This window comes from Alexandromys fortis, unplaced genomic scaffold, assembly GCF_014885135.2.
Source record: "Alexandromys fortis isolate MF-2015 unplaced genomic scaffold, M_Fortis_MF-2015_v1.1 scaffold_380, whole genome shotgun sequence".
Taxonomy (NCBI): Eukaryota; Metazoa; Chordata; class Mammalia; order Rodentia; family Cricetidae; genus Alexandromys; species Alexandromys fortis.
In genome coordinates, this window is record NW_026068270.1 from 68,705 (window position 1) to 96,324 (window position 27,620).

At 43.4% G+C, this 27,620-nt stretch overlaps 1 protein-coding gene across 1 annotated transcript in view; it reads right to left on the bottom strand.

Annotated features, from left to right (window-relative positions):
- Positions 1–84: 84 nt before the first annotated feature.
- The window catches only part of Yeats2 (YEATS domain containing 2), an 81,780-nt gene continuing 54,244 nt past the window's right edge, over positions 85–27,620 (bottom strand). The window contains exons 14-28 of the mRNA XM_050131992.1: positions 27,432–27,593; positions 25,911–26,095; positions 24,693–24,851; positions 21,062–21,238; positions 18,233–18,410; positions 17,084–17,212; positions 15,798–15,896; positions 9,200–9,302; positions 8,012–8,085; positions 7,508–7,587; positions 6,310–6,511; positions 4,469–4,695; positions 3,840–3,914; positions 2,841–2,914; positions 85–1,679 (exon numbers count right to left, since the gene is read on the bottom strand). Coding sequence (XP_049987949.1) covers positions 1,571–1,679; positions 2,841–2,914; positions 3,840–3,914; positions 4,469–4,695; positions 6,310–6,511; positions 7,508–7,587; positions 8,012–8,085; positions 9,200–9,302; positions 15,798–15,896; positions 17,084–17,212; positions 18,233–18,410; positions 21,062–21,238; positions 24,693–24,851; positions 25,911–26,095; positions 27,432–27,593 — 2,033 coding nt within the window. The 3' untranslated portion in view covers positions 85–1,570. The remainder of the gene's footprint in view (positions 1,680–2,840; positions 2,915–3,839; positions 3,915–4,468; positions 4,696–6,309; positions 6,512–7,507; positions 7,588–8,011; positions 8,086–9,199; positions 9,303–15,797; positions 15,897–17,083; positions 17,213–18,232; positions 18,411–21,061; positions 21,239–24,692; positions 24,852–25,910; positions 26,096–27,431; positions 27,594–27,620) is intronic.

The window sequence follows — 27,620 nt, forward strand, 5'->3', positions numbered from 1 at the left end:
AGTAGTTTAAATTCACAAAGATCCAGACCATGGCCACATCCCAATGAGCCCTCCAAGTATGGTGCTTCCAGCTCAGAAAACACATCACAAATACTAAAAGTTTTATTGTAGACAAAATGATACACAATTATGTTACACATTATAATAGAAAAACACTGGAAACATTAACATACACAGAGACTCTTAAATCAGTTGATATTTCTTTAGCAAAAAGCAAATTCTTTAGGTTTTCATCACAACAAATGAATCTGCTCTCATCTGAATAACCTACCACGTAGGTCTCCGTCCACTTCTAAAGAAATCTGTGTGTGGGCCTATCAATCTGCTGGGTGGTCTCCAGACCAAATTCTTAAGGCTTATATCCCAACTATTCCGTTAAGCCATGCTTGTCCTATTCCGGCTGGAAAGATCCCTTCTGTCATATTTTATCCAGCTATCTTCCCGCTGTTTCCTGACTCACACACCAATCTACGGGACCTGGGAGAACAGATTTTCTGTTGCTTACCTAAGTGTCTTTGACTCGGACCTTTCAAGTTTGCTTTGAGCAGAATAAGAGAATGTTTCCAACTGGAACTAAGGTCTTTCCTTTGCCCCCACAAGAGTGAATAGGACTGGAGAGGCCCTAGTGTCTGCAGACTGTGCTGATATACCAACCTCCAATCTGTCCCTCACAGAGCGACTCTAGTACTGGCACCCTGGGTTAGAGCAGTTCTCGCCCACAGTAAGGCACTCACAGGTGTTTCAACCCTTTTCATCTGGATAACTCTTTGGCAGAGAAGAACAGGACCCTAGATCCACCAAGGGGACAATCCCAGGAAGGTTTGCCCTGAGGCTGCCTCCCCAGCCCCTAGACATGAGGCAGCAGGAAAAGCTTCTGCAGCCGTCATGGATATGGGGACCCAGTGCTCATATTACCACAGGCCAAGTGCCGGACTCTGTAGATGATGCTTACACCAACAGTGATAGTTTCCTGGGTTTCATGAGCACAGGCTTGATGCCTTCTGATCTCTGTTGGGATTCTCAACAGTGCTTTGACACTGGCTGTCACAGAAGCACTGGCATTGGGGTTCCATGAGAAAGTCTCAGTCTGAAGCCACCTTGGTCTCTGACTTTCCACATGGCATATTACCCCTTCTATAGCTGACTCACACTGGCCAAGAGTGCAGCCAAGGTAGGAGAAGGTACGTCCTTGGTGTTCTTCTTTAGAGTACCCTAGGCCAGCGTCAGATTTATCTCCGCCTTCTGGAAAGCAGGCCCCATGTGAACCCAAGCACACACCAAAGAGGGAGCACCTTGTGTATATGCCTTGTCTCACACTAAGAAATGCAAGCTGACAAAGTTGTGTCCATTCAGCTCCCCTCGAGAATTGGGAAACAACTCAGTCTTGAAAGGGCTGCACCCGGGACTCAATACCCTTGTGATACACGCAGTTACACAGAAGGAATGGTACGGCAGCCATGGCATTCTAACGCACAGAAAACCACCTTTCCCCAAACACAAGCGTCACCACAGTCTTGACACTTCAGACACAGCTTCCCATCCTGCTTTTCGGGGACCATCTTCACTGTATTCACTGATCCTCGTTCAGTCTCCCCATGTGTTTGTTTGTGAGAAAATCCAGAAAAGGAATGTTGCAAATGGCCTGGTGAATATTACTCACTGTGATTTCTTTGGGAACCCTAGTCCAAAAGACCCAAAAATATAATTAGGTATAATGTGTCAAATGCATTCAATAACCACTTAGTCAGTTAATTCACTAAAAGGACCATTCCCATAGCAGGATGTGACGACAAAGGCCATGCTTTCTCCCACGTTTTATGAATTCTTCTCCTTTCTGATCAAAGATATAACTGCAATTACAGTCCTACCCAGGGTTCAAATCTTACCACCGGTTACAGGAACAACAACTTCATGTTGGCTCAATGATTAGCCGACAGAGAAAAGAGACAGTAGAAGAAAATGTTCCTAAGTCTTCTTCTAAGTGTTTCTAAGTCTTAGCAGACTCTTTTGCTTCCAAACAGCATGAAGATATGGGCTATCTCTCTCATCTTAGAAGACGGGAGGTGAGTCCTGGCCAGCCAAGTGTGAGGTTACAGGCTCTCATTCAAACTACCAAGGGTGCCATATGGAGAAAAAGCATGGCTCCTCCTAATTCACAAGCAAGGCAACAGAGAGTAGGCCTGAAAATGTTTATCCCCACTTCTTCTTTAAAAAAAAAAAAAAAAAAAAATTCAAGACCTCTGTGTTGTCTCCGTATTTCTGACCTAATATCCTCAGGTACTGCAATACCTGTCAGGATTTTATGACAGCCTTCAGTGGAACAGGAAGGAAAAGTGGACTATTGCTCTCTTAAGGCCCAGGAACTCTGCATTCCACTCAGAGATGAATGTATCAGAAAAGAAGTGGCAGTGAGCTCAAGGGTCCCCAGCCAGTGAGATCGTCTAAATGTGGGGCCTGTGATCTGGGACACTGGAGACGACTCCCTCCGGAGCTTGGCTTCCCAGTTTCTGAGAGGAATAATGTGTCTGCAGTGACAAAAACCTTAGGTAATATTTATCAAACTCGACCCTAGAGTCTGCCCTTGAGAGGTTCCTGTCTCTAATGGAAGAACCTGCTGCCTGCTCTACCCTGTGATACTACAGACCTGGGTGTCTCTGAAGTAACGGCTGGGAGGGCACAGCTAGGCTTTCTACAGAGGCTCTCTCAGAACCACAGGATGGACCCTCAGTCTGCTTCTAATGTCCCAAGCACAGCAACTCTAACTCCTCCTATATTTAAGACAGAACATCTTCAAGAGTAACTAAATTGCAAAGCCTGTGCTATCAGCTGCGCGACAGTACCTGTTGGGAGATGCCGTCTGGTATCCAACTGCCAGTGCCTGTCTCAGGATGTCACTTACCAGCTGCTCCGTGGCCTACAACAGAAGACTGGTATTGACAAAATAGTCACCTGCTTGCTAGTGGAAAGGATGCAATCGACCTCACCTTTTACTGAAATTAAATATTACAAAGGTCTCAGGAAAAACTGAATTTTTGTTTAGAGGCCATGATGTAGAGAAATTATAAACTGGATGAAGTGGTTTTCATTAACCAGACATGGTTTTTTAAGGAAAAGAAAGAGTGTTGAGGGAGGGCTGCTACCGAAGCCTCCTTTTGCGGGGGATGCAGAATGGAGAACTGCTGTGGTGAGGACCAGGCAGGCGAAGGAGCTGCTGCTTTTCTAACCCTTTGCAGACAGACAGTTGTGGCTGCTTCTCTGTTGTCAGACAGGGAAAACCTAAGGCTCTTGTTTTTTTGCCCTCTCTAAAATGGTAAGAACAAAGATACTTCTCATAATAGGGTATTTCTTCTTAGTCATTTAAAAAAAATCTATTTTATGTATATAGTGCTTTATCTGCATATACAACTTTATGCCAGAAGAGGGCATCAGATCCCATTATAGACGGTTATGAGCAATCCCATGTGGTTGCTGGGAATTGAACTCAGGATCTCTGGAAGAGCAGCCAGTCCTCTTAACTTCTGAGCCATCTCTCCAGTCGCTGGGATACTTCTTAATGAGAATACAAAACAGCACTAACAAGGCACTGACATCTGCTGGAGCTCGGGGACTCGGGAAGACCAGCTGCCTGGCAAGCATGAGGCCTGGGGCCCACCCTCAACACGACAACAAACCTCAGCTCTTAGAGGGACATGACTTCGTTTACTCAACAGAAAAGAAACTTAAAACCTAAATACGACAAGGGACTTAAAAGCTGTCCTCTCTGCTCCCCTCGGGCCTAGAATCTAACCTGGTCAGCCTCGGTCACAGTTCAAGTCCCTCTGCTGGCAGCAGGCACCCACCTTTAAGATCATGTCCTCTACCACTGATGCGTACATGTTCCTGTGCAGTGCCACGGGCTGCAGGGTGATCCCAATCTGGAAGAGCGGAGGAAAGTCATGTGTTCCATCAATATTAGCAGACCTCTTCCCGAGCGAGCAGAAGGGCTCTCTAATCACTCGGGATAACACGGAATCATGTTTTCACCCCAAAGCTTTGATCGTGGAACACGATTGGCGTCTCTGAAGAACTCAAAATGGTGCAAGCAATAATTAAAAGCTGCTAGATGCCATGGGTCGTGAGCTCTCTTCCAGGTAACAAGGGTGTGCCCTGCAACTGCAGCAAGCTTGGGAGGAGACTTCCCTCAAGTAGGAACTGCAATGTGATATACGTTGTGAAGGAGAAATGTTTCTCCTGAGGTAGAGGAGCAAAGAACCCAGGACAAAGCCTGTGTCTAGCCCTCGGCTTTGCAGCCATGTTCAACCTTTCCCCATGCGCTTACAGCTCTCGCAGAAGGCCCCGACATGAGAAAGTGGGAGTACACCTAAGTTATGGGCAGGAGCCAATCACAATCACCCTGGCAGACTAGTGTTTGAGTCTGGACGCTGCACCTGGCCCATGACTGGACAGCTCCACAGCCTTAGCGTCCTACCTTCTGTGTAATGTCACCAACAAATCCTGAGCCTGGAGTTGGCGGTAGGTAGAATCTCATTTCCTCCTGCCTTTCTTCCTGCTCCTTTTTGATGGTCGTCTTCAGTGGCTCTGCGAGGCCGAGGATGTCCACTTCTTCCTCGTTCTCAGGCTCTCTTTTCTGAAACTGCTGCAGATCCTCCAGCTTCCGGCAGAGGTCGTCGGCAGCAGAGAAGGATGACAGGCACTCTAAAGGAGAGGAAGCAGTCTGGGCTCCGACTCTCTGAGGTTCAACTTCTACAGCTCTCTCATGAGAACCAGAGCCTCATGAAGTAGACATGCAGACAGTCATCCGATTCTAAATGAACTCTATCTGCCAGTAAGGCCAAAGACAGTACAGAATTCACCCCACTGATATTACCTAAGCAAATATTATCTAAGCAAATTCACCCCACTGAAAAGAAGGCCACTGCCCTCTTCCTGAATCAATACATTAATTTTCTTCATTTATTAAATCTGGAAAATGTAGAAATGTGCAGTGAAGAACATAGTCATTCCTATTCAGGCTGGGGATGTGGCTCAGTTGGTTAGAGCGCCAGCCTGGCATGCAGGAGGTCTTGGGATTAGGAAGTCCCAAGTTTGATTACCAGTACTGCTCTCAGTGTGGTGGCACATGCTATAAATCCGGAGCTTGGGGAGGTAGAGGCAGGAGGATCAGAAGTACAAATTCATCTTAGCTACACAGTAAGTTCAGGGCCAGCCTGGACTGGATCACCCTGTCTCCCTGCTCTGAGGGAACTACTGACAGGGTAATGTGCACAGCCTTCAGTGGCTGTGTACCAGGAGTATCAGGACAATAAAGTCAGGTACATACATACGACAGAGGATCTGAGGTCCAGGCCAGGTACAATGGTGGTGGCTCAACAGCTCCTGGCTCCCTGTTTTACTGACTACAAATGTTGGTGATGTACCATAAAACTTGGGTTACCATGTAGTCTCTGCTCACCAAGGCCACAGATCTAGAAGCTGACAGACTCTCTCAGCACAGACACTACATGCCATAGCAGATGAGACAAATGACCATTGAGCACCAGGCACGCAGGAAGTTTTCTGCAGAGAGCAAAACTTAAGTAGATGGGGTAGGGACTTACCCACTTGTCTCCAGGTTCCCTCAGATGGATAGGGGACTTGGCTGAACTTATTCTTTAAGGCACAATCAGACGCTGCTCTGATCCTAACGTTATCCTTCAGCAGTTGTCTGTTTCTTTACTATATATACAGTTTATATACATGTGTATTACATAACATATATACCACATATACGTATGTATACGGTTACAAAGTGTAGCAGTATATATACTGTTTCTTTACTATATATACTGTTTATATACATGTGTATATTACATAACATATACACCATATATATGTATACATACTGATACAAACTGTAGCAGTAAATATATTGTTTCTTTCCTACTGTCCATTATTCTCACGTGCCTCCAATACCCTCGCCTGGGGTTCAAAAACACCCAAGATACTGGCCTTTCTTCGTGGGAAAAGGCAGACTTGCCTTTTGGGGGTTCTCTAAGGTCACAAAGAAAGGGAAGTCACTTCTATCTGAGGGAGAGTGTAAGTTAGGAATCTTTAGAGTAATGCTGAGGAGGAGACTCATGGGAGCAGTGCATGCCTACCAGATGGCACGAAGTAAACATTCCTGGCTGGAAAGCTTGAAACACTTGGGTATAAACATTTCTGAAGGGCCATGTCGTCTGGGGTGTCCTGGTAAGAAAAATGGTCTTGCCATCTACAGCAGCTTCCCTGCGCCCCTAACTGAAGGGAGGCAAGCACCCTACTAAGGCCTACCTGGCTCACTGTCAATTTGGGTCAGCACATCTTCAATGGAGTCCCCATCATGGCGCAGGCTCTCAGGGTCTGGTGGAGTGTAACCGTGGCAGCGGCACCAGTGAGCAATGTGCTTGGTTTTTAGGGGTGTCAGGTGGTGGAATCTTGGATTCTTCTCCAGTATTTCTTGTAACACTTTTCGTACTGTCATTGCTCTTTGCCACTTAAAAAGGTTTTGAACCAAAATTAAATCATTAAATTTTAAAATCAATTGCTATGCACTAAAATAAACTAAGCAATAAAAAGTCAGATTCTATCACTCTATACCAACAAACGGAGAACATACAGAAGAGCTTCTCTGCGGACCAGTAAGATGCTCAGGAAAGATGCCTGCCAAGTCAGGTGAGCCCACCTTGGTCCCCGGAACCCGAACAGCAGAAGACAACTGACTGCACCTGTCCTCTAGCCTTCAGCAGTGTGCAGTGGTGTGTATGTGTATGCAAACGCACACACACAATGAAACTTAAATGTAATACAAAGAATCTCCATTGGTCTTAATGTTTACAAAATAAAATAGAAGCTCCTAGGTTTCTATTTACAACTTCTTATTGGGTCATGAGCTAACTTTTTATTCTCTCCAGACCAACCACAATGACGCTACTTTCACATACACTGTCCCGTTTTTTCTCATGATTCAACTACATCTGGCAACACTGTTGTAAGTACTCCATAAAAATCTGGATTTATTATTATTTTGAAAGTTTACGAGTTATTTACAAGTTTAAAAAAATTAATTTTATGTGCACGTGTGTGCCACTTGCATGCCTAATGTCTGAAGTCTAGAGGAGACTGGTCTCTTGGAAATGGGGTTACAGACCACTGTGAGCTAGAGAAGGACACTGGGAAATGAACCCAAGTCCTCTGTGAGAGCAGCCATTTTGCTGCTGAACCACCTCTCCAACCCCAGAATATATACATTTCTCAAAGAAAGCCTGAGATACTTCTTCTAGTACAGGAGAGTAGGCCTTTTCAAAGGTATCTGAGATCCAGAGAATGACATCTGTGATTGAAAAATATATCCACCACCAAGTACCTTAAAGAAATAGATTGCAAATTTGTCTCATTTTTCCTTACAGGTGGAGCACATACAGATGTTGACCTCGCTTTGCTGCCTGGCTTTTGGTGGTGGGCTGAAAATCCAGGCAGCAAACAGCCTTACCTCAGCAGCTCTCCTTTTCCCGATGTTCCAGCCATAATACTGCTCCACAGACTTGGCAGAAAAACAGCTGGCATCTTCACCTAGAAGAAAGATTGCTGTGGTTTAGACAAATTTTGCTTATTGGAGATTGTTGTGAAATATTAGTTGAAGATGATTACATTTGTTTATGCTATGGAATATTGGTTTAATGATGCAAAGATGTGTTGCATTCTTTTATGTTGCATTTGTTTAACTCCAGGAAACTGTGTTACTCTGCCGCCTAAAACACCTGCCTGGTCTAAGGGAGGGGTTGGGGTAAAGTAGCTGAGAAGCGAGGCATCTGCTTAGCACGCACAGGGCTCTTGGTTTCGTTGCCAGCACAGCCTGCACCCAAGTCTAACCAGATGTGACCAAGATCCTGTGACTCCCAGACCCCCACAAGTGGCTAAGTCACAATCACTGCATCATTCCAAGTACTTTACAGTTTAACAAAATGTCCGTGCAGGTTGAGAACAACCCTCTTACCTTTCGCAGTAATTAACGGAATCTTCTTGACTACTGCTGTCAAGAGCTGCTGGATAGTCTCCAAATGGTCCACCCTGAGAAGTGTAAACAATGACACTAAATTGTATAGGTTGTCGAACACACACACACACACACACACACACACACACACACACACACACACACCCCGACCGTTCCCTCTGCTAACAAAAAGCTTCCTTTCCTTTCTTTGTTTTTAAAGACAGGTTCTCATGTAGCCCTGGCTGGCCTCAAATTTGCAGATGATCTTGAGTATCTGATCTTCCTACCTCTGCACCCCAACCCTGCCCAATGTTAGAATTACGGGTGTGAACCACCATATAAGGTTCTAGGTCTTCTTTATAAAACATTTTATACTTAAAAAGAAATGTTAAGAACAAACAGATTTTGACAAATTATACAACCATCTCAGACATTTTATCTACATCTGAAAATCAGAGTAAGAATCTCTGCAAGGTGACTGCTACTACACAAATGCCTGTCTTAGGGTTACTGATTGATGCCTCCATCTGTCATGTTAAGAGACACAATGTTTCTATTGTCTCTAGAAGGGAGGTTCCTAATTTGGAAATGAGAAATCTAATGAAGAAGGTTTTTTAGAGGAAGCAAGATGACATGGCTATGCAGAGGCAGCTGTGAAGCACAGGCAGGGTTTGTGAATACCCAGGAACAAAATGATTACACTTGGGTATGCTATTCCCATTCAACAGAGGCTGTACATCAGCAAGCTCAAGGGAGTCCTGGGGCTTCCATGATTGCTGGTCAAGTGCTACCCCTAAGCTGTACCACTGGCTAAAATAAACTCTTTGGAGGCTGGAAAGATGGCTCAGTGGTTAATTAAGAGCACTGACTGTTTTTCCTCAGGACCCACGTTCAACTCCCAGCATTGACAAGGTGGTTCACAACTATCTGAAATTCTAGTCCCAGGGGATCTGACACTTTCTTCTGGCATCCTTGGATACCAGGTACACAAGAAGTGTACAGACATACAACCATACAAAATACCCATACACAGAAAAAATAAACTCTTCAGCCCTTAAAGACAATGTCCCCTACCCCCAGAGGACTAACTCACTATGTCCACAAACACTCGGCTATCACAATGATTTTGAAAAAGCGTCACAGAGACACCAAAAGCAGAGCCCCCTTAGAAGAAACTAGAACACTTACTTAATGACGTAGGTGCCCAGTTCAGAGCTCTCTTCAGTTTTCACTGCTGTCTGGACCTCCTGGGAGAGGCAGTTTGCCCCAGGGGTTTCCGGTTCAGTCTTCACTACAAAGGAAGATCAACAAAAAGAACTGCCAGGAGCTAATTGTGCCAGCAAAACAACTGTACTCAACTGAGGGCACTGCCAGCTAAGGTATGTGGACCTAACAGGAGACGCAGATGGCTCCTGTTCTCAGCCAGCACACAGACAACCGTAAGCTTAGGTCTCAGGGTAGCCAACTATACACCACACCTCACTGCTCTGTACCGCTCTCAGCTCCGGCCCAGGACTGAGATTAGCACACGTCTATTCTGGTGTCATCTTTCCAGCCAAGCTTACCGACCTGACGTCTTATTCTAGTATTCAGAGACAAAGGCCTATCTGTTGTGCATGGCAATTTTCAAGGTAATTTTATCTGGCTTTCAATACCATAGGCCAAGAATCCTCAATCTGAACTGAAGTACTTCAACAATTACAGTTTCTCAAATGCCAACATGCAGCTGCACAGGTAAAACTGTTCATGTATACAAAATTATTTCTATTATACTGTTTTGGGTATTTTGAGACAGAGTCTTATCAGCCAGGTTGGCCTCGAGTTTCCTCTGTGGTCCAGCTGGCCTGAAACTCACAGAACGCTTCCCAAGTTACAGATGTGAGTCACTACACCTGGCTATCATGCATACAAAATTAGTTAAAAATACATGAAATTATCTTCAGGTTATATGTCTAAGGTGCACATAAAGCATAAATTCTTTATATTTGAGTTTCATTCCCAAAATATTTTATTGCATACTTATTTACATGCATGTTTATATATTTATGTAAATACTGAAAAATTGAAAAACACTTCTGTCCTGACAGATCTATTAACTCTACTGACATAAACATTAATATCTCAGGAGATATGCCTTTCTTTCCTTAGAGTTTTCATAAAATACCATGCTGACACGGTTCTTGTGTCTGCACAGCTTCGCCGCCTTTACTCTCTCAGACAGCCTTTATTAATTTATTTAAGTGCACAGGTGCGTGTCTGTGTGGTATGTGCACTTGAGTGCAGGTGCCTGAGGAGATCAGAAGAGGGCACTGGTTCCCCAGCAGCTGTAGTTATGGGGACAGGGGGCTATGAGCCACCCATAGTGAGTGCTAGGAACCAAACTCAGGTTCTCTGCAAGAGTAGTGTTTGCTTTTAACAGCTGTACTCTCTTCCTAGACTGAATCTGTCTTGTACACTGGCACTAAAAGCACTTATTGCTATTTTCCTACTCAGTCCTGTCCAGCGTCATCTCTCTCTGTTTCCACTGACACGTAACTGGTATTCAGTAAGCATTATTTGATAAATATTTCCTCGTCATACACCTGTTTTTCTTTCAGCCCAGTCACTCTCTGCCTTGCCTGTCTCTATCGGGTCCTCCTCGACAAGCCTGGCTCCCGTGGAGTCAGCACCACTGTAGTTATTACGAACACAGGTCATCCATGTTTCTTGACAGACATTTACAATCTTTCCCTCAAGTGGATCCCCAGAACCCAGGATGAACACTTAGTTTTAAAAACTGATCGCTGGTTTCCAAAGTGATTCTACCATTTTGTAGCCCACTGTGGCTAACCCAGGTTCCCATTACTTTAGGTCCCCAGTAGCCTCTGTATTGTGAAAACTTGAATTCCTGGTGATTCTGTTTTGTTGCTAGGATTTTAATCTGTATTTCCTTCATAACTAATAAATCTGAGTAATTCTAGGGCTTTGTGCTACTGGACATCCTCTTTTGTAAAGTTTGTTTTTCACACTGACTTTGAATGGTCAATTGCTGGACTTTTTGCTCTTTTAATATTTTCTGATGGAGTAAGGTTATCATAATAAAGTCTAACATTTTTCATTTTTATGACATCTTGTGTCTCATGTTTTCTTCCATTAAAAAAAAAGTTTCTAAACCTTTCACAATCAGGTTTATATTCTACCTCAAGTTAGCTGTTACCTTTAATGTAAGGCAGAAGCTTTCCTGCTTTCAGACACGATGGGCCCACTTCTCATGCCAGTCAAAGAAAAGACCACCCCTCCCCAGCTGACTGCATCATGGCTATTCTTTCCTGTTCCATGAGTCTTTCTTTCTAATCTTCAACTATTTCAAAGGCCAAGGCTCCTTAGTATTTATATCTGCTACCCTAGTTTTCCTGGTTTTTGTTCAAGATTGCTCTACTACTGAAAAACCTGATTAATAAATTACCTCATTACTGTTTCACTAAAAGTCAAGGCCAGCCTTTGCTTCCAGAATGCTGAGGTTGGGGTTGGGGATTTAGCACTTGCCAAGTATGCGTGAGGCCCTGGGTTTGGTCCTCTACTTGGTGGGTGGGGGCATGCGAGGGAAGACAGAATGCTGAGGTTATAGGGGTACATCACCACACTGACTTTAGCTATTGTATTTTAGGTGTTTGGACTCTAACACTAATTTTTACTCTTTATTACTTTTATTTATGTGTGTGCACGTACGTACGCCAGGACTGTGAGGGTGTGATGCCAGAAGAGGGCATTGGACTTAGATCCCCCAGAGCTGAAGCTGTAGGGTTGCTGTCAATTAGGGATACAGGTGCTGGGATCCAAACTTAGGTTCTCTGCAAGAACAGTAAGAGTTCTTAACTGGGGCTGGAGAGATGGCTCAGAGGTTAAGAGCATTGCTTGCTCTTCCAAAGGTCCTGAGTTCAATTCCCAGCAACCACATGGTGGCTCACAACCATCTGTAAAGAGGTCTGGTGCCCTCTTCTGGCCTGCAGACATACACACAGATAGAATATTGTATACATAATAAATAAATAAATAAATAAATAAATAAAAAGAGTTCTTAACTGCTGAGCTAATAACTCTCTAGTGCCATGTCTGCCCACTATTCTAACCTTGTCTAATAAGTGTGCGGGCATACACTTATCACGTTACATGGGGAGGTCAGAGGACAACTTGTGAAAACTAGTTCTTTCCACCGTGTGGACTCTGGGGCCCAAACTCAGGTCCCTCAGCCTTGGGGTAACATACTTCACCAAACAATGGCCCCAAACCATTGTTTTTGTCCCATCTTTCCTGTTCCTCATTAACTGACATTTGATATGTATGAACTCCCCCTCCTCCTTTTAGGTTTATTAAAAGGATCTAATTATATAGCTCAGGTTAGTCTTGAACTTGCCACAGACTTCATGCTTTAGCCTTCTGAATGTTGTTATCACCAAAGTAAGCTATAATACCTCATATAAAATGTTTCCTTTAATTCTATTTTTAAGATTTATTTCTTATATATGAACATTTTGTCTGCATGCATATACGTATGCCATGTATGTGCACGGTGCCCTCAGAAGGGGACTGTAGATCACTTAAAACGGGAATTAGAAATAGTTGGGTGCTTCCATGTTGAGTACTTGGAATTGAACTCAGATCCTATCTAGAACAACAAGTGCTCTTAACTGCTGAGCCATAGCTTCAGGTCTTGTCTTTAATTTTTTAATTATTAAGGTTACTATGTAGAAATTATAGAAATTAAAATGATTTCTTGATGTATACTGACTCATACTGAGTGACGTCGGCAATGCCACAGTGAACAGTGCATGGTTCCCCAATCCCTAGCCATTCTGAGACTTCCAGAGACAGGAAGAGGCCCTAAGAGAAAGTTCAAAGAATAGTCTCTTGGTGCGGGAGGTGGTGGCGCAAACCTCTAATCCCAGAACTCGGGAGGCAGAGGCAGGTGGATCTCTATAACCAAGGCCAGCCTGATCTACAGAGTGAGTTCCAGGATAGTCAGGGCTATTCCACAGAGAAACCTTGTCTTGAACCCCACCCCCAAAAGAATAGTCCTTTGAATTTGGCTTTTAACAAATTGAAAATATTCTGTTTGAGTGTTTTGCCTGCATGCATGTGTATCACACGCATGTACCCGCAGAGACCAGCAGAGGGCACTGGATCCCCTAGTCCTGGAGTTTTACAGAGACAGCTGTTAAAGTGCCATGTAGGTGCTGAGACTTGAACCTAAGGCCTCTGCAAGAATAGCATGTTCTCTTACTACTGAACCATCGCTCCAACTTCACAAATCTGTCATTTGAATAATTAGAGAAATACATAACCACAGCTTTTAGAATCATTTTATTTTTGAATGAAGGTATCATGCACCCCAGGCTGGCCTTAAACTTGCTAAATAGCTGAGGAAGATCCTGAACCTCTGGCTTTATTTAATATTTATGCATTCATTCACTTGTATCTTATTATATAGATATTTTGCCTGTTCATTTACTTATTTGGATTTTATGTGCATGGCTATTTTGCTTGTGAGTAGTCTGTGCAGTCATGTGTAAGTTCCTGAAGAGGCCAGAAGAAGTCACTGGATCCTCTGGAACTGGAGTTTCAGGCAGTTGTGAGCTGCCACATGGGTGTGGGGAATTGAACCTGGGTCCTCTGGAAGAACAAGCACTCTTAAGCACTGAACCATCTCTCTGGCCCCATGGTTTTCCTGCTTCTACCTCATAAATGTTGGGATTACAGGTGTGTGCCACCACACTTGATAACCAATCAAAACATTTTCAGGTTAGGGAAACACAACAGAAATGAAAATGTGTTAAGATTTATTGCCAAAAAAATAATAATAAACAAACAAACAAACAAACAATTTATTGCTAGCTGGAAGCCACCAAATGTTCTCAATGAAGAAAACAAATACTACAATATATGCCTTCAACGTAAAACCACTGCTAGGCGGTTTACACAAACAATATGAACAAACCTAAAAAGCAATGAACAAAATCAAGCACAAAAAAAATGTGTATGCTTTCATTTTCTCAATTTCAAAATTGGAAATAATCTATGGTGACAGAAGTTACAATATTGGTTAGTTACAGAGGCTGGAAACTGGATAAGGGTTAAAAAAAAAAAAGGGCTGAATGGTGGTGTGCGCCTTTAATCCCAGCACTTGGGAGGCAGAGACAGGCGGATTGTGAGTTCAAGGCCTGCCTGGTCTACAAGAGTTAGTTCCAGGACAGGCTCCAAAGCTACAGAGAAACCCTGTCTCAAAAAAAAAAAAAAAAAAAAAAAAAAGACCACAGAAATTTTCTTATCTTGGACGGTACATCAAATGGTATGTTTATTATCTCTATACCTCACTGCATGTTTTACTTTCCTTAAAATCAAAATAGAGGGCTGGTGAAGTGGCTCAGTGGGCAAAGGCGCTTGCTGCCAAGTTCAGCCCCTGGAATTCACACTGTGGAAGCACAGAAATGACCCCTACAAGCTGTCCTATAGTGTGTGTATGCCAGTATGCACACATACAATTAATGTAATAAAAAACAAAACCAAAAGATGCTCTGCCCTAGTCCGAGATTAAATGAATCAGTCTGGTGCAGAGTGGCATCAATGCTTTCACAGCTATATTTTGCTCAAGGGCAAACAAATGCTTCCCTGCGCAGGGTAATCCATAAACACTGGAGGCTTTATATGGTCTCTACAGGAACCAAACCCAGACCAATAAAACCATAACTAGGTCGCTGTCAGTTATACTCTTCTTTGAAGGAGCATTTAGCAAATTACAAATTCACCTCCCAAGACAATGGGAACCAGAATGCCTGAAAGGCAGTCTAGCACAAATTTCAGCTTCACTGTTTCCTGTATTTGGGAAGTGTATACATCTCCAAACCCAGTCTCTAGGATGTGACAGCTATGCTGAAGGATTGACATAAGAATTAGTGTCAGAATTACATACACACAGCAGGAGGTACTGGGACCTGAGCATATGGAGTCTGTCACTGCTAGAGTTGCTATAGATAAAGGTTTGCTCTGATCCACTGTACTCCACCTTCTAGCCATCTATTCTTACTGCCAGGAATGTTCTGCTGGTGCAGTCTGCTCCCCACTACAGCTCCTTCCTCAACTATGTTGCCCCAAACTGGTCAATTTCCATAAATAAGCCCTTCAAGTCTTGTCTCTGCTATTCCCTTAATCCATACCCCTTGACTGCCATACAGATGAAGGCCTCTCTATTCTTTAAAAAAAAAAAAAAAGTCTGGTTTATAAAGGTCCATGAAAGTCTGTCCCCAGTAGGGTGGTGGTGGTGGTAGTGGTACACGCCTTTAGTCCCAGCACTCGAGAGACAGAAGCAGGCCTATCTCTGTGAGTTTGAGGACAGCCTGACCTACAGAGTGAGTTCCATAATAGTCTGGGGGATACAGAGAAACCTGTCTCGAAAACCCAACTGACCAAACAAACAAAACAACAAAAGCCCCACAAAGTCCTGTCCCCAGGAGCCCTGACCAGACATTCTGAACTGCAGTATGTTAGTAATCGCTGTCCAGATCACTTGTCCTGCACTTACAAGCAGTTTGCTATTCGTGCAACTTGTCTCAACCCAGTTAAAACTGGAGGACAAAATGATGCCTGATGCCTCTCAACGTCCAGTTCCCTTAGTCTGTGACATTTAACTATTTATTTATTTGTCATATAGCTGTCAAGTGGCTAGCTGACAGATGCCTGAATTTAAAACATTAAGACTACAGGAAGTCCTGCATGAAACGTTGGGACAAAGACCCTGTGAAGTACTACATACCTTTTGCAATAGCTACTGGAGCAGAGCTAGGGGCAGCTGGATTTGGGACACCAATGGGCAGGACGGTAGGCAATTTGCTGGTAGAAAATGACTGAACCACTAAGGCAGAAAGGGAAAGGAGACAGAATAGTGACAGAAGTTAGTAATTATTCTTCAACAATTTTACACATGTATAATTATTCCGGCCACACTCATTCCACCTTCTCCTATCCCTTTACATCCCCTTTACCAGCTCCTCTTTCTTCCAGCAAGCCCCTCCCACTATGGTCTTTTTGTTTTGAGACTTAGTTTAACCAGGAAGCACTGCACACAGACATTGGTATGGCGCTATCTACAGGAGCACTGGTAACTTGCCGGTGGTTGAACTACTGAAGACACAACTCCCCCTCTCTCAGTAGCCATCGTCTGCCAATAGGTGCCCCCAGTGCAGGGGCTGGGCTTGTGAGGCTCTCTCCCATCCATGACCGAGTACTGACAGAGCCAATCCTGTCTAGGCAACCACAGTGGCTACAAGGTCTTGAGTGCAAAGGCCATGGTGTGTCAGAAGACAGAATGTCATGGTCCTACTCCCCAACCTGGGGCTCTTACATTCTTTCTACACCATCTTCCTTGAGAGACAATTCATTTTAATTGCTGGTGGCAGGGTAACTGAGCTACATTCTCCACTATGGTCATGGGGGCATGTCAGGAAACTAAGAAAATAGAAACCAAATAAACTCAACTCTCACACATGCTCAAAGTGTTCTTTTTTTACTTATCTTTAGAAATTGGTAGCTAGGGCCAGCAAGATGGCTCAGGTGATGTGGGATGCCCCTCTGTATACTGTGAATATGTTTTATTATCATTGGTTAATAAAGAATCTGCTTTGGCCTGCAGCAGGGCAGAATACAGCAAGGTGGGAAATCCAAGCAGAGATAGAAGAGGAAAGAAGGTGGAGTCATGGAGGTAACTTACTGGTAAGTCACACCTTCATGACAATGTACAGATTAATAGAAACGGGTTAATATAAGTTGTAAGAGCTAGGTAGGAATATGCCTAAGCCATTGGGTAAGCAGTGTTGTAATTAATATAGCTTCTGTGTGATTATTTGGGTCTGGGTGGCTGGGAAACAAAGGCTCAATCTCTGTCTACACTCAGGGGGCATAGACGGTTGCCACCAGCCATCATAATAACCTGGGTGCGTGCACGTCCCCCCTCCCACTATAAATTAAAAGCTAAGAGGCATCAGCACCTGGCAGAAAGAGTCTCCCGAGTTGGAGCTGTGTGAGGACAAGGGTGGGACGCACCTTTATTCACGGGCATCAGGACAGTCTGCACGCCACCGGAGGTGTTGATGCTTAGTGGCTTGAGTTGACTGGGAATTGTCAGGACAGCCTGCTGGGGATTGGACTGACCAGAATGAATCTTCAACAATCCTACAGTAGTTGGGAAGACAAGGCCGAGTAAAGTCAGACACTTCCTTCAAGCTCCTGCCCTCTCTGCCACTCTTACTTTCTCCCACAAGGAAGTTCCTAGAACAATCACCCTTTAAAAATAAAAAGTTGGGTACAGGAGGCAATGGATAATGAAGATTTTACAATGAAACTCTGATATAATAATTTTTCAAGTATCCTTGCCCTAAAATAAATTTTAAAAAAAGAAAGAAAAATAGGACAGAAAATTCTGCAAACACATAAAATAGAACAGAGGAAATTCTGCAAATCTAACAGAAAGGTGCAGAGCGAGGCAAAGGGCCACTCTGCAAACAGCAACCACTGCTGAGACAGGTCCTTTGGAGACAACAGTGACCTGGTCGCTTTGTAGTTTTCAAATTCCTATTTTCATCCAAATATTGTACAATAAGCAGTTGAAAAGCAGAAAGAGGACAAAGTTTCTGACCAAACACTCCAACGCTGTCCTCATCCAGTGCCTGCTGTCACTGCTTGCAATCCTCTTTGATTAATTACCTCAACAATGTTTTTCATTATTTCAGCGTTTATATAAATAGAGAGAATGTATGCACTGCAGGCCTGGCTTCCTTAACCTTCTTGGGCCAAAGCTAGGGAGAAAAGTCTGTTCTTGAGCGAGGACTCAGAGTGTAGGAAAAAAGAAAAGGAAGTGCCTCAAAAGGCTCATCTCAGTAATGGGAATGGTGGCACACACCTCTAATCCCACCAGGAAACAGGAAACAGAGGCAAGACGATTTCTTTTGAGTTTGGACCAACCTGGTCTATATAACGAGTTCCAAGACAGCCAGGGCTACACAGCAAGGGCACCTGCTGACCTGAGAAGCAACTCCTTCAAGTTGCCCACTCACTCTCTCACCCCCTCACACTAAATGTAGCTATTTGGAAAATATTTCTGGATTATATGATAATATTTAATTGAAAACATGAATACTTCCCATACACATTGTGGCCTAGTGAAAGAAAGAGAAGGAACATCATGGTACTTACCTGACACTGTGGCTTTCCCAGGGATGGAGCTTGGTGTGGACACCAGGGATGCTGCACTGACAGAGGGAGCTGTGCCCTTGCAAGTGCCCATGGTGGCCTGGCTCACACACACTTGTGGCTGCCCGGGAGTTTTGACTATAGAACCGACAGAGGATGACACAGTGGCAGAGGCTTCAGGCTGTTCAGTCACAGAGACAAAAGAGGAATGAGCAGTGTAACGTACACAGTGCAGTGGCTCACACACGGCACACTAACAAACAGCAGCTCTCAGTTATCATTATTATTTTGAAAATGCCTGCTTACTTATGCAGGCACGTGTACCGCGGCACTCATATGAAGGTACGAGAGGGCAACTTGTAGGGGTCAGTTCTCTCCTCCCACCACATGGGTCCTGAAATTAAATTCAGGTTGCCAGCAGACACCTTTATAAACTAAACCACCCCTCCTAGCCCATGTTTTTTAAAAAATAGTTCCTTTAAAAATTTTTTTAAGATTTACTTTTATTTATTTGTGTGTACATGTGTGTTATGTTTGTTCAGGTGCCTGCCTGCAGAATCCAAGAGAGGGCATCAGATCCCCTAGAGTTAGAGTTACAGGAGGCTGTGAGCCACCTTACATGGGTGATGGAAACTGAACTCAGGTCACCTGGAAGAGCAGCAAGTGTTCTCAACTGCTGAGCCATCTCTTCAAGCCATAAAATGATGATTTCTCGGGGCTGGGGATGTAGGTCACTAGGTAGAACTCTTTTATCTATTGTGCATAAAACCCTGGTTTTGATTGCTCTCATGGCATAAACTGAGCGTGGTACATACCTGTAATCTCACTCACAGGTAAAAAGGATGGTTTCTCTAATTTAGTAGTTCCTGTATTTTTATATTTCACAGACCAGGAAAGTTATTTTTTCAGTTATTAAAGAAAAAAAGGTCCACTAGATAAGATATACTTTTTTTAAATTAAAAATTATTATTAGTGTGTGTGTGTGTGTGTGTGAGAGAGAGAGAGAGAGAGAGAGAGAGAGAGACTGATCATGTAGAGAACAGAGAGAGAGAGAGAGAGAGAGAGAGAGAGAGAGAGAGAGAGAGAGAGAGAGAGAGAGAGAGTGAACATTTAGAGAACATTACCTCGGGATCCAACTCAGGCTTCCAGCCTTGGTAATCCACACGCTTTACCTGCTGAGCCATCTAGCCAGCCTTATGTAACTTTATGAAAAGCCATTCAATACCAAAAGAGAGGACGTATTTTCAGAATGTATAAATGGAATAAAATGACCTTTATTAAAACAACTGAGAGGAAAGGTAACAGTACCACGAAGACTTGAAAGGGACATCATTGCAGAAAGCTTCGACCAGAACAACTGTACGCTGCAGGACTCTCAAGAGTCACAGCAGACAAAATACTTGGATCAGAGAGCATGTAGAAAGAAAGCAGCATGGGTGAATATGCCATACAAGGGCTGCAAGGCACAGCAGCACAACCGTGATCAGGCACAAGAGGCGGTCACAGGCTTGAGAAATAGTTTAAAGGGAAAAACAAATTTCTCCAACAAATGATGTTAGGTCAGCTAGGTATTTATACAGAAGGAACGAAGCTTGGTTCTAAAATCTGACACCACAAACTAGAGCTAACTCAAGATGAACCAAATTAAAAGAGAAGGACCACAGATTAGCCACAGCTTCTCAGACATGACATCAAAAAGCAATGAAAGCAAACCAAGCAAATAGAACTTCATCTAAATGAGTGCTGTCTGTGGTCCAGAGGATACTACCAAGAGAGGGTGGGCTGCTGAGATGGCTGGGCGGGTAAAGGTGCTTGCCACACGCGTCTGCTGACTTGAGTTCAATTCCAAGAACCCGATGTGGGAGCAGAGAATCAATCCGTGTACAGTAGAATGCACTCATCCACACATTACACATAAAGGATTTAGAAAGTGGAACACATCTCCTTTGTCAGTTCCTCAAAATATTAGGAGGTACTATAAGAGCCAGCTATTCTACTCCTACCTCTGTAAATAAGAAAAATGAAATGTGTGCATACATGTTTCTAGAAGTATTCCTAACAGTAAAAAATTAGGAAACATAGATGTTCCACTAAGTGGTAGATAAAAACAACAAAAAAACCAACTAGATATCCATAAATCTAAGTATTATTCATATGCAGAAAAAATAGAAGATTGATAAACGTTAGAATGTAGATAAACCTTGAAAATGTTATGTGAATGCCTGTAACTCCACGAGGCAGAGGCAAGGGCCAGCCTGGGCTACATAGAAAGACTGTCAAAACAAGACAAAAAAATACTAACTAGAACTAGGAAGACATAAAAGGCCATGTGTAGAGCTGCATTTATAAAATTATAAAATTCTCCAAATAGGAAAATCCACTTACAAAGATTTGAGCAGTCAAGATGGCTCATGAGTAACAGTTGGAGTTTAATGTCAAGATCCCACAGTGAAGGGAGAGAACAGACTCCTCCAAGTTGCTTCTGGTCCCTAACATCCTCCCCACCCCCCCAACTCTTACCCACAAACACATACCTAAAGTAAAAACAAAAACACAGAAAAGGAAGCTTGGTGTTTTGCACAGGGCTGGAGGGAAAGGGGATTGCTATGAGATAGCTTTGGGGACAATGAAAGTGGTGTGGAAAGAGCTGATGAGAGGAGTTAGGCAGCCCTGTAAATAGAATAAAAACCACTGAACTACATTTTGGAGTGGTACATTTCATGCTCTGTGAATTCTATACTTCAATTTTAAAAAGGACCAGCATCTCAGAGGTTCTAAAAAGCCCCACTGCTGTGCCTGGGGATGTCCTGCTTGCCATTCTCATTTTCACACCTGATGTGCAGCTCCATTTGCTGAGAAGGTCACAGCAGGGGAGGGGGCAGCTGTGATCACCCCTCCCGACACGCGCAGCACCGTGGTCCCAGGCTTGGCAAGTTGTGAAGCTGCCGGCACAGACTTCAGGGTGTTGTCGGGTAACTTCACCAGTGAGGCCTGCCCAGCCGTAGCTGCCTGCAGCAATCAAAAGGCCAAGTGACAAAGCTGCACAACTTGTTCCTCATCCGCATTTGAAACATATTTAAGCAAGTCGTGCCAATCAGGACTGTGGGATGCAGGAATCTTTCCAACAAGCTGAATTCTACAACCACTGAGGTTCCCTTACACTAAAGTGAAAGAAATAAACAAATGCATTTGCAAATCACCATTTGTAATCTGTATCTTCAAAGCTATCAGGCCCTGCTTTCAAAATAACTGAGTCAAAGTTTCCTTAAATGTCATGGAGTATTTCTGTGGTCTGTGTGTGTGTGATAAGATTATATGTGTGCATATCTGTGAGCATGTGCACATGCATGTGCACATGAAAAGGCTGCAGGAGGCCTTCAGGTGCTCTGCTCTATTAATCTTTGCTCATTTCCTTGAGACAGGGTCTCTCACTTACCCTAGGCTAGTGGCCAGGTGATTCTCTAGCATCTGCCCCTTAAAGCACTGGGGTTATGTCAGCATGGCTGCACCCAATGTAAGAAAAAATTTTAATTACTATTATCTTGAGTGGGGGCAGTTGTGCACACGCCAGTTGGTTCTTTCTTTCCATCTTTCCATGGGCTATGATGACTGAACAGGTGGCTACACTAAGTGCCTCTACCTCTTTTTACATGGATACCTGGGAATCTGAACTCGGGTCTTCCTCCTTGAGTGCTCTTACCAGCCTTTCCAGCCCCACAAGGAGGATTCAAACAGGAAAAATTAAACCCGGGTAGGGCAAGATTCACTCTGGTGGTACTCTGGGACAGATACAGAGTCAGCATTTATTATTTATCTTATTTATCATTTCAGGAAAGTTAATGGTGCTCCATGTCAGATACAGGGCCAACACTTATCTGTTTATTTATTTGGCTGCCTGTCCATCCATGTATTTTGGTGGGGAGGGCAGGGTCTCTCTATGCAGCACTGCCTGCCTTTCCTTTCCAAGTGCTGCGATTAAACATGTCATCATATCCAGTCCAACAATACCTCTGTGTCTACAAATTTCACTCTTTGAATTCCTTAAAACAAGAATATGAAGGCCACTGACTCAATCACGTTTTGTATGACTAAACATCTGGTACCTTAACTTCTTATTGAAAAGGTGCAATAAAAACACTACTATATGCCACTTAAACCAGTTTTTTTTTTTTTTTTTGAGAAAGTGGTTAATTATGTATGGTTAGTCAGTTCTGAGCTCACTATCCTCTTGCCTTAATCTCCCACGGTCAGCACTACAGAAATGCAACAGCACTCCTAGCTCACTCAGCTCCTAAGTAATACTATTACTGTTACCTTTAGGCTTGGTACTGAGGATCAAACCCAGGTTCTCAGGAATGCTAGGAAGCTTCTACCATTGAGCCACACGTAATCTCAGCACCTCAAACTCTCTATAGTGAGATTTATCAAAACGATCACCTAAATTCTGAGACATCTTTAACAAGTTCCCCCTCAAACTAGGCCTTTAATCCCAGCACTCGGGAGGCAGAAGCACTCCTGCTTCTGTGAGTTCAAGGTTAGCCTAGTATACATAGAGAGAACCTGTCTCAAAAAGCAAAGTTTCCTCTTCTATAATTCTAAGTTCCCTTTATTTTATTATTTTATTTATGCATCTTAATGTTCCTCCTGTCATATGCAGATGTACACCATGTACATGTGGTGCCCACAGAAGCCAGAAGAGGACACTGGATTAGAGACAGTTGTAATCTGTCCTGTGCATGCTGGAAACAAAACCTAGGTCCTCTGGAAGAACAGTCCAAGCTCTTAACTGCAGAGCCATCTCTGCAGCTCCTTTAAGTGTCCTTTATATTGCTATTGGTCTTTGTGCCTTACACCTTTTTGCCATCACATAGTTTGATGAATAAATATTTATGCTATTCAATCTTCATTGCTCATCTTTGCTTTGATCCCCCCAAGTTTATGTCTTTTTTTGATTTTTTTTTATAAATCAAAGTTTATAATGTTGAAAAACTTGATTGTCAACTTAACAGGATTTAGAGTTACCGTGGAAACAATCCTCTGAGAAGGTTTATGACGGATTTAAGTGATAGTAACTGAGGTGAGATAACCTACTCTAAATGTGGTTGATACCATCCCTCCATCTAGAGTCCCAGGCTGCTTCCTGACTGGGGAGGCAACATTCCCAGTTGCCTCCTTTCTGGCTGCCATGACTTCCTACTAAGGTGAACTGTAATCTAGAACTGTGAACTATAATAGACCCTTTCTCCCTCTTTCCCTCTCTGAGGTTGTGTCTGTCAGTCAGTTTGTCACAGAAATAAAAGTACACAAATTAAGAATTGTGAACTAAACACATCCCACCATAGTTTTCCATTCTTCCCAGTACCAAAATTGTAACAATGATAGAAAAAAGTTGGGCAGTGGTGGCATACACCTTTAATCCCAGCACTCAGGAGGCAAAGGTAGGTAGATGAGTTTGAGGCCAACCTGATCTACAGAGTGAGTTCCAGGACAGGCTCCAAAGCTACATAGAGAAACCCTGTCTCAATATCCCCCCACCAAAAAAGACAGAAAATAAAAATAAACACCGTCAACTGTGTTCAAAAGCTCCTCAGTGAACAAGTGATTATGTATGACAACCAAACAAAAACAACCCTAAAACTTCAAGAAGAAACAACCTAAACTGCCGAGCTACTAAATAAGTTAGAAAAATAGTTGAGCAAATCAGACAGATAACTACTACTGATCAATATCTCTTGAAAAATGCTAAACAAAGTCTATTAAATTGAGCCCTGCAGATATACTGACAACGGATAAAACATGAAAACGAAGTGTGGCTTGCTCCAGAATTATACAAACGGTGTAACAGTAAAAAGCAATGTGACAAACTTAAAAAGCTGAAAATCTTATTATTGGCATAAAGGACAAAAAAATGTGTCTATCTGACAAAACAAAAACAGAACCAAGTTCTGAGACAGGAGCCTCCAGGCTGCTCTACACGTCTCTGCTCCTGTGATTTATATCTTCTCACGGAAGATCACAGTGTCCCGGCTCAGTCAAAATCCTGTGACTGTTTCTTTGGTTTACAGAATGCTGTGGAAAATGTGTCCCTAATCCTAATCTGCCACAGCATTTACTATGTTGTGTGACGGCTGAAGTCATATAGTTTACGAACTGGGGTCTGTCTCTCACATGAAATTGCTTCCACAGAAACTTTAAAGTTAAGTGTCAAGGAATCTGTCTCCTATGGAAGCAGATGGCCATCCTCCCTATCAGGTGCACCAGGTTGTTCCACTCCCATATCTCAACAACCCTTGGCCTTTTTTCCTCATTCGAATTATATGTTCCTAAACCTGAGGTTTATACTCATTTTCCCCAACTGTTACATAACCTTAGCTTCATTAGGATTTCCTCCAGTTTGTATAAAGAAAAGCAGATTAACAGCATAATCGTCATGCATCAGGTGTGTTAGTGTGTACGCACTTACCTGTGTAAACAAAGTGGTTTTCTGTCCGGAGATGACTTTCAATGTCTGTTGTCCCTGTGCAGAGGATGAGCTCACTCCCAGTGCTCCTTGAACAACTGATGCAGTAGTCAACTGTTTTCCAGGTGTCTGGGGTGATGGCTGGCCAACTAAGAATGTACCCTAAGTTGGGGGAAAGAATTCATGGAAATACAATGAATCTGATCACTTTCGACTACAGTCTGAAAGACTCAGCTGCCTGCTACAACTCTCGAGTACCTGAAGTGAAAGCCAGTTGAGTGTCACCAGGAAGCCTACCCTACGCACTGCAGCTGCAGAATGGGTTAAAAGTGCAACTGAATTCATTCCCAGCCTCAAGGAGAATGTCTGGACCAAATCTGACTACACCTTTGGAGGATAAACACTTCAGCGACAAGGAAAAAGAAGGAACAGAGAGCTTTTCCTTATTAAATCCAACCCAAACACCACAGCCTGATGCTGCCTCTGGTTTTCCTAAGAGCCGAATTTCAATTGTACATTAATACTATTTATTAACGTATGGATGAATGGGGGCAATTAGCATAGCATAAGCTTTCTCTGGAGAAGAAAGATGTGGATTCAAATGCAAACTCTAACATTAGCTTAGCAGGAAGGTTTTTTTTTTTTTTTTTTTAAAAGATTTATTTATTATGTATACAACTTTCTGCCTCCACACGCCAGAGGAGGGCACCAGATCTCTTTACAGATGGTTTGGAGCCACCATGTGGTTGCTGGGAATTGAACTCAGGACCTCTGGAAGAACAGTCAATGCTCTTAACCACTGAGCCATCTCTCCAGCCCCAGGTTTTTTTTTTTTAAAGATTTATTTATTTATTATGTATACAACATTCCTTCCATGTATGCTTGCATGCCAGAAGAGGGCACCAGATCTCATTATAAATGGCTATAAGCCACCATGTGGTTGCTGGGAATTGAACTCCGGACCTCTGGAAGGGCAGTCAGTGCTCTTAACCTCTGAGCCATCTCTCCAGCCTCCAGGAAGGTCTTACATCAATTATTTAAATATTTCTGAATATATCTTTTCACCTCTCAAAACAAAACAAGCTCAAAATACAGATTTATAACATGGCTAAAATGGTAGTATTGACCCCTGATCCTAGAATGGTAAAGGCAAATCAATAGTAATTAAAGGCATTTATCAGGTAATTAAATAATTTACAAGATCAGGTAAACTTCCCAGACCTGGGGAGTTTGCTTGAGGATGTAGGATGTGTAAGTCAGGTGCTGGGATACCCCTCCTGGGCCAGTGGTGCTTGGGGTTCCTCCTGCTCCGCTGCCACCGCCGCCACCTCCACTGCCTCCCCCTCCTGCACCACCACTGCTGCCGCCACTGCCACCAGCAGCAGCGGTCGAGCCAGACTGGAGGTCTGCAAGCACAATGAGTGACAGGAACATCACAGAAAGTAGCTCGACAGAAGAAACAGTTGAGCAGATGCTTTGTCCACACTACCATTCCTCTATGATCTGCTTATCCTATGATGAGCGAGGAAAACTCCCCCAAAGTTTAAAGACGAGACTGAATCTACTTACACCTTGAACACTTGTAGTCTGGAAATCTTAAATTCAAAAACTTCTGGAGACTTAAGTAACACTCAAAGATCTGGATTATGGCGCACATTAGATTTCAGATTTTTTCTGGATTACAAATGATTACTCCATAAATCTATATAAATATTCCAAAAACTGAAAACTCTGGTCCCAAGCATTCTAGACAGAGGACATTTAACTTGTACTTCCAAAAGGATCGCAGTCAACTGTATCTTAACCCTGACTACAATGACAAACGTCCTTGACAGCATTTTGACTTAATGCTGTAAGATGAGCATCTGATGCTAACGTTTAAGAGATAAGTGGTTTCAAATTATTTGTCTTTGGCTCTAAGTTCCCAAGTCTTTTTCAGATCTCACTCCAAAGCTGAAGGACTTTTCTCTTCCTTCCATGTTGGTGAGTAACAGGTAAGATCTCCCTGGACTGTAAGCATATGTTCAATCTTCCTCAGCTTGATTACAGCGAGCACAACCCTTCTCAGTAGTCTGTGACCCCAAGGACACTGTAAACCAGAGGTTCCCCTGCTTCAGCAGTGTAGTACTGATGCTGGCCTTTCCTTACGCTTACTGCACTACTTGGGGGCGAGGAGACCGGACCAGACTAAGCGGTAAAGGCCCACTACAGAAATGGCAGTGGCTTACACAGTGCACTGAGTCATTCTTTTCTCCCATCTAAGCATTTACCAGGCCTGACAGGACAGTGCACATCTGAGATAATTTGTCAACAGCCTAGGGAGCCTGGCTACTGTAACATTACACTTCAACTCAGAGGAAAATATGTACTTTTTCAACACCACCCACACTGCCATTGTCAAAGCAATGTTTTAAGTAACTAAATAAACTACCTGGTTTCCTTGGGGCTTTAGACACCCACTCACTTAGCTTGAACCCAGAATTCTTAAACCTAACAATACAACAAAAAACTAGCCACAGAGACAACTGGCTCCTATCCTTGCACATCTGCTTTAGAAAACAACCCAGCCACTGCAAGCAGATGAACCCTTCCCCAGTTCTTCGCTAACACAGCCTGAGTAGCCAGGCCTCTCCACAACCCATCTGATCCAATCTCCAAAGACAACAACCCAACTGTCCCTCAGCTGGACGAGATGAACCCATGCAGAGATCCAGGGACCAAGTGATGGAAACATGGACTAACTGGCATTGTTGGTAGCTCGCAGGATGGCTCCTTGAGGAATTAGCAGCAGCTTCCCTTTTCCTGAGGGGTTCTTGCTGTTTGTGGTAAGGTACAGTTTAGTGCCTGGAGGCAAATTTGCCAAGTTGGCCAAATTAGTGGCTGGTAGCTGCAATGTTGCCATTACTAAAACGATAAGAAGCAAGGGGGAGG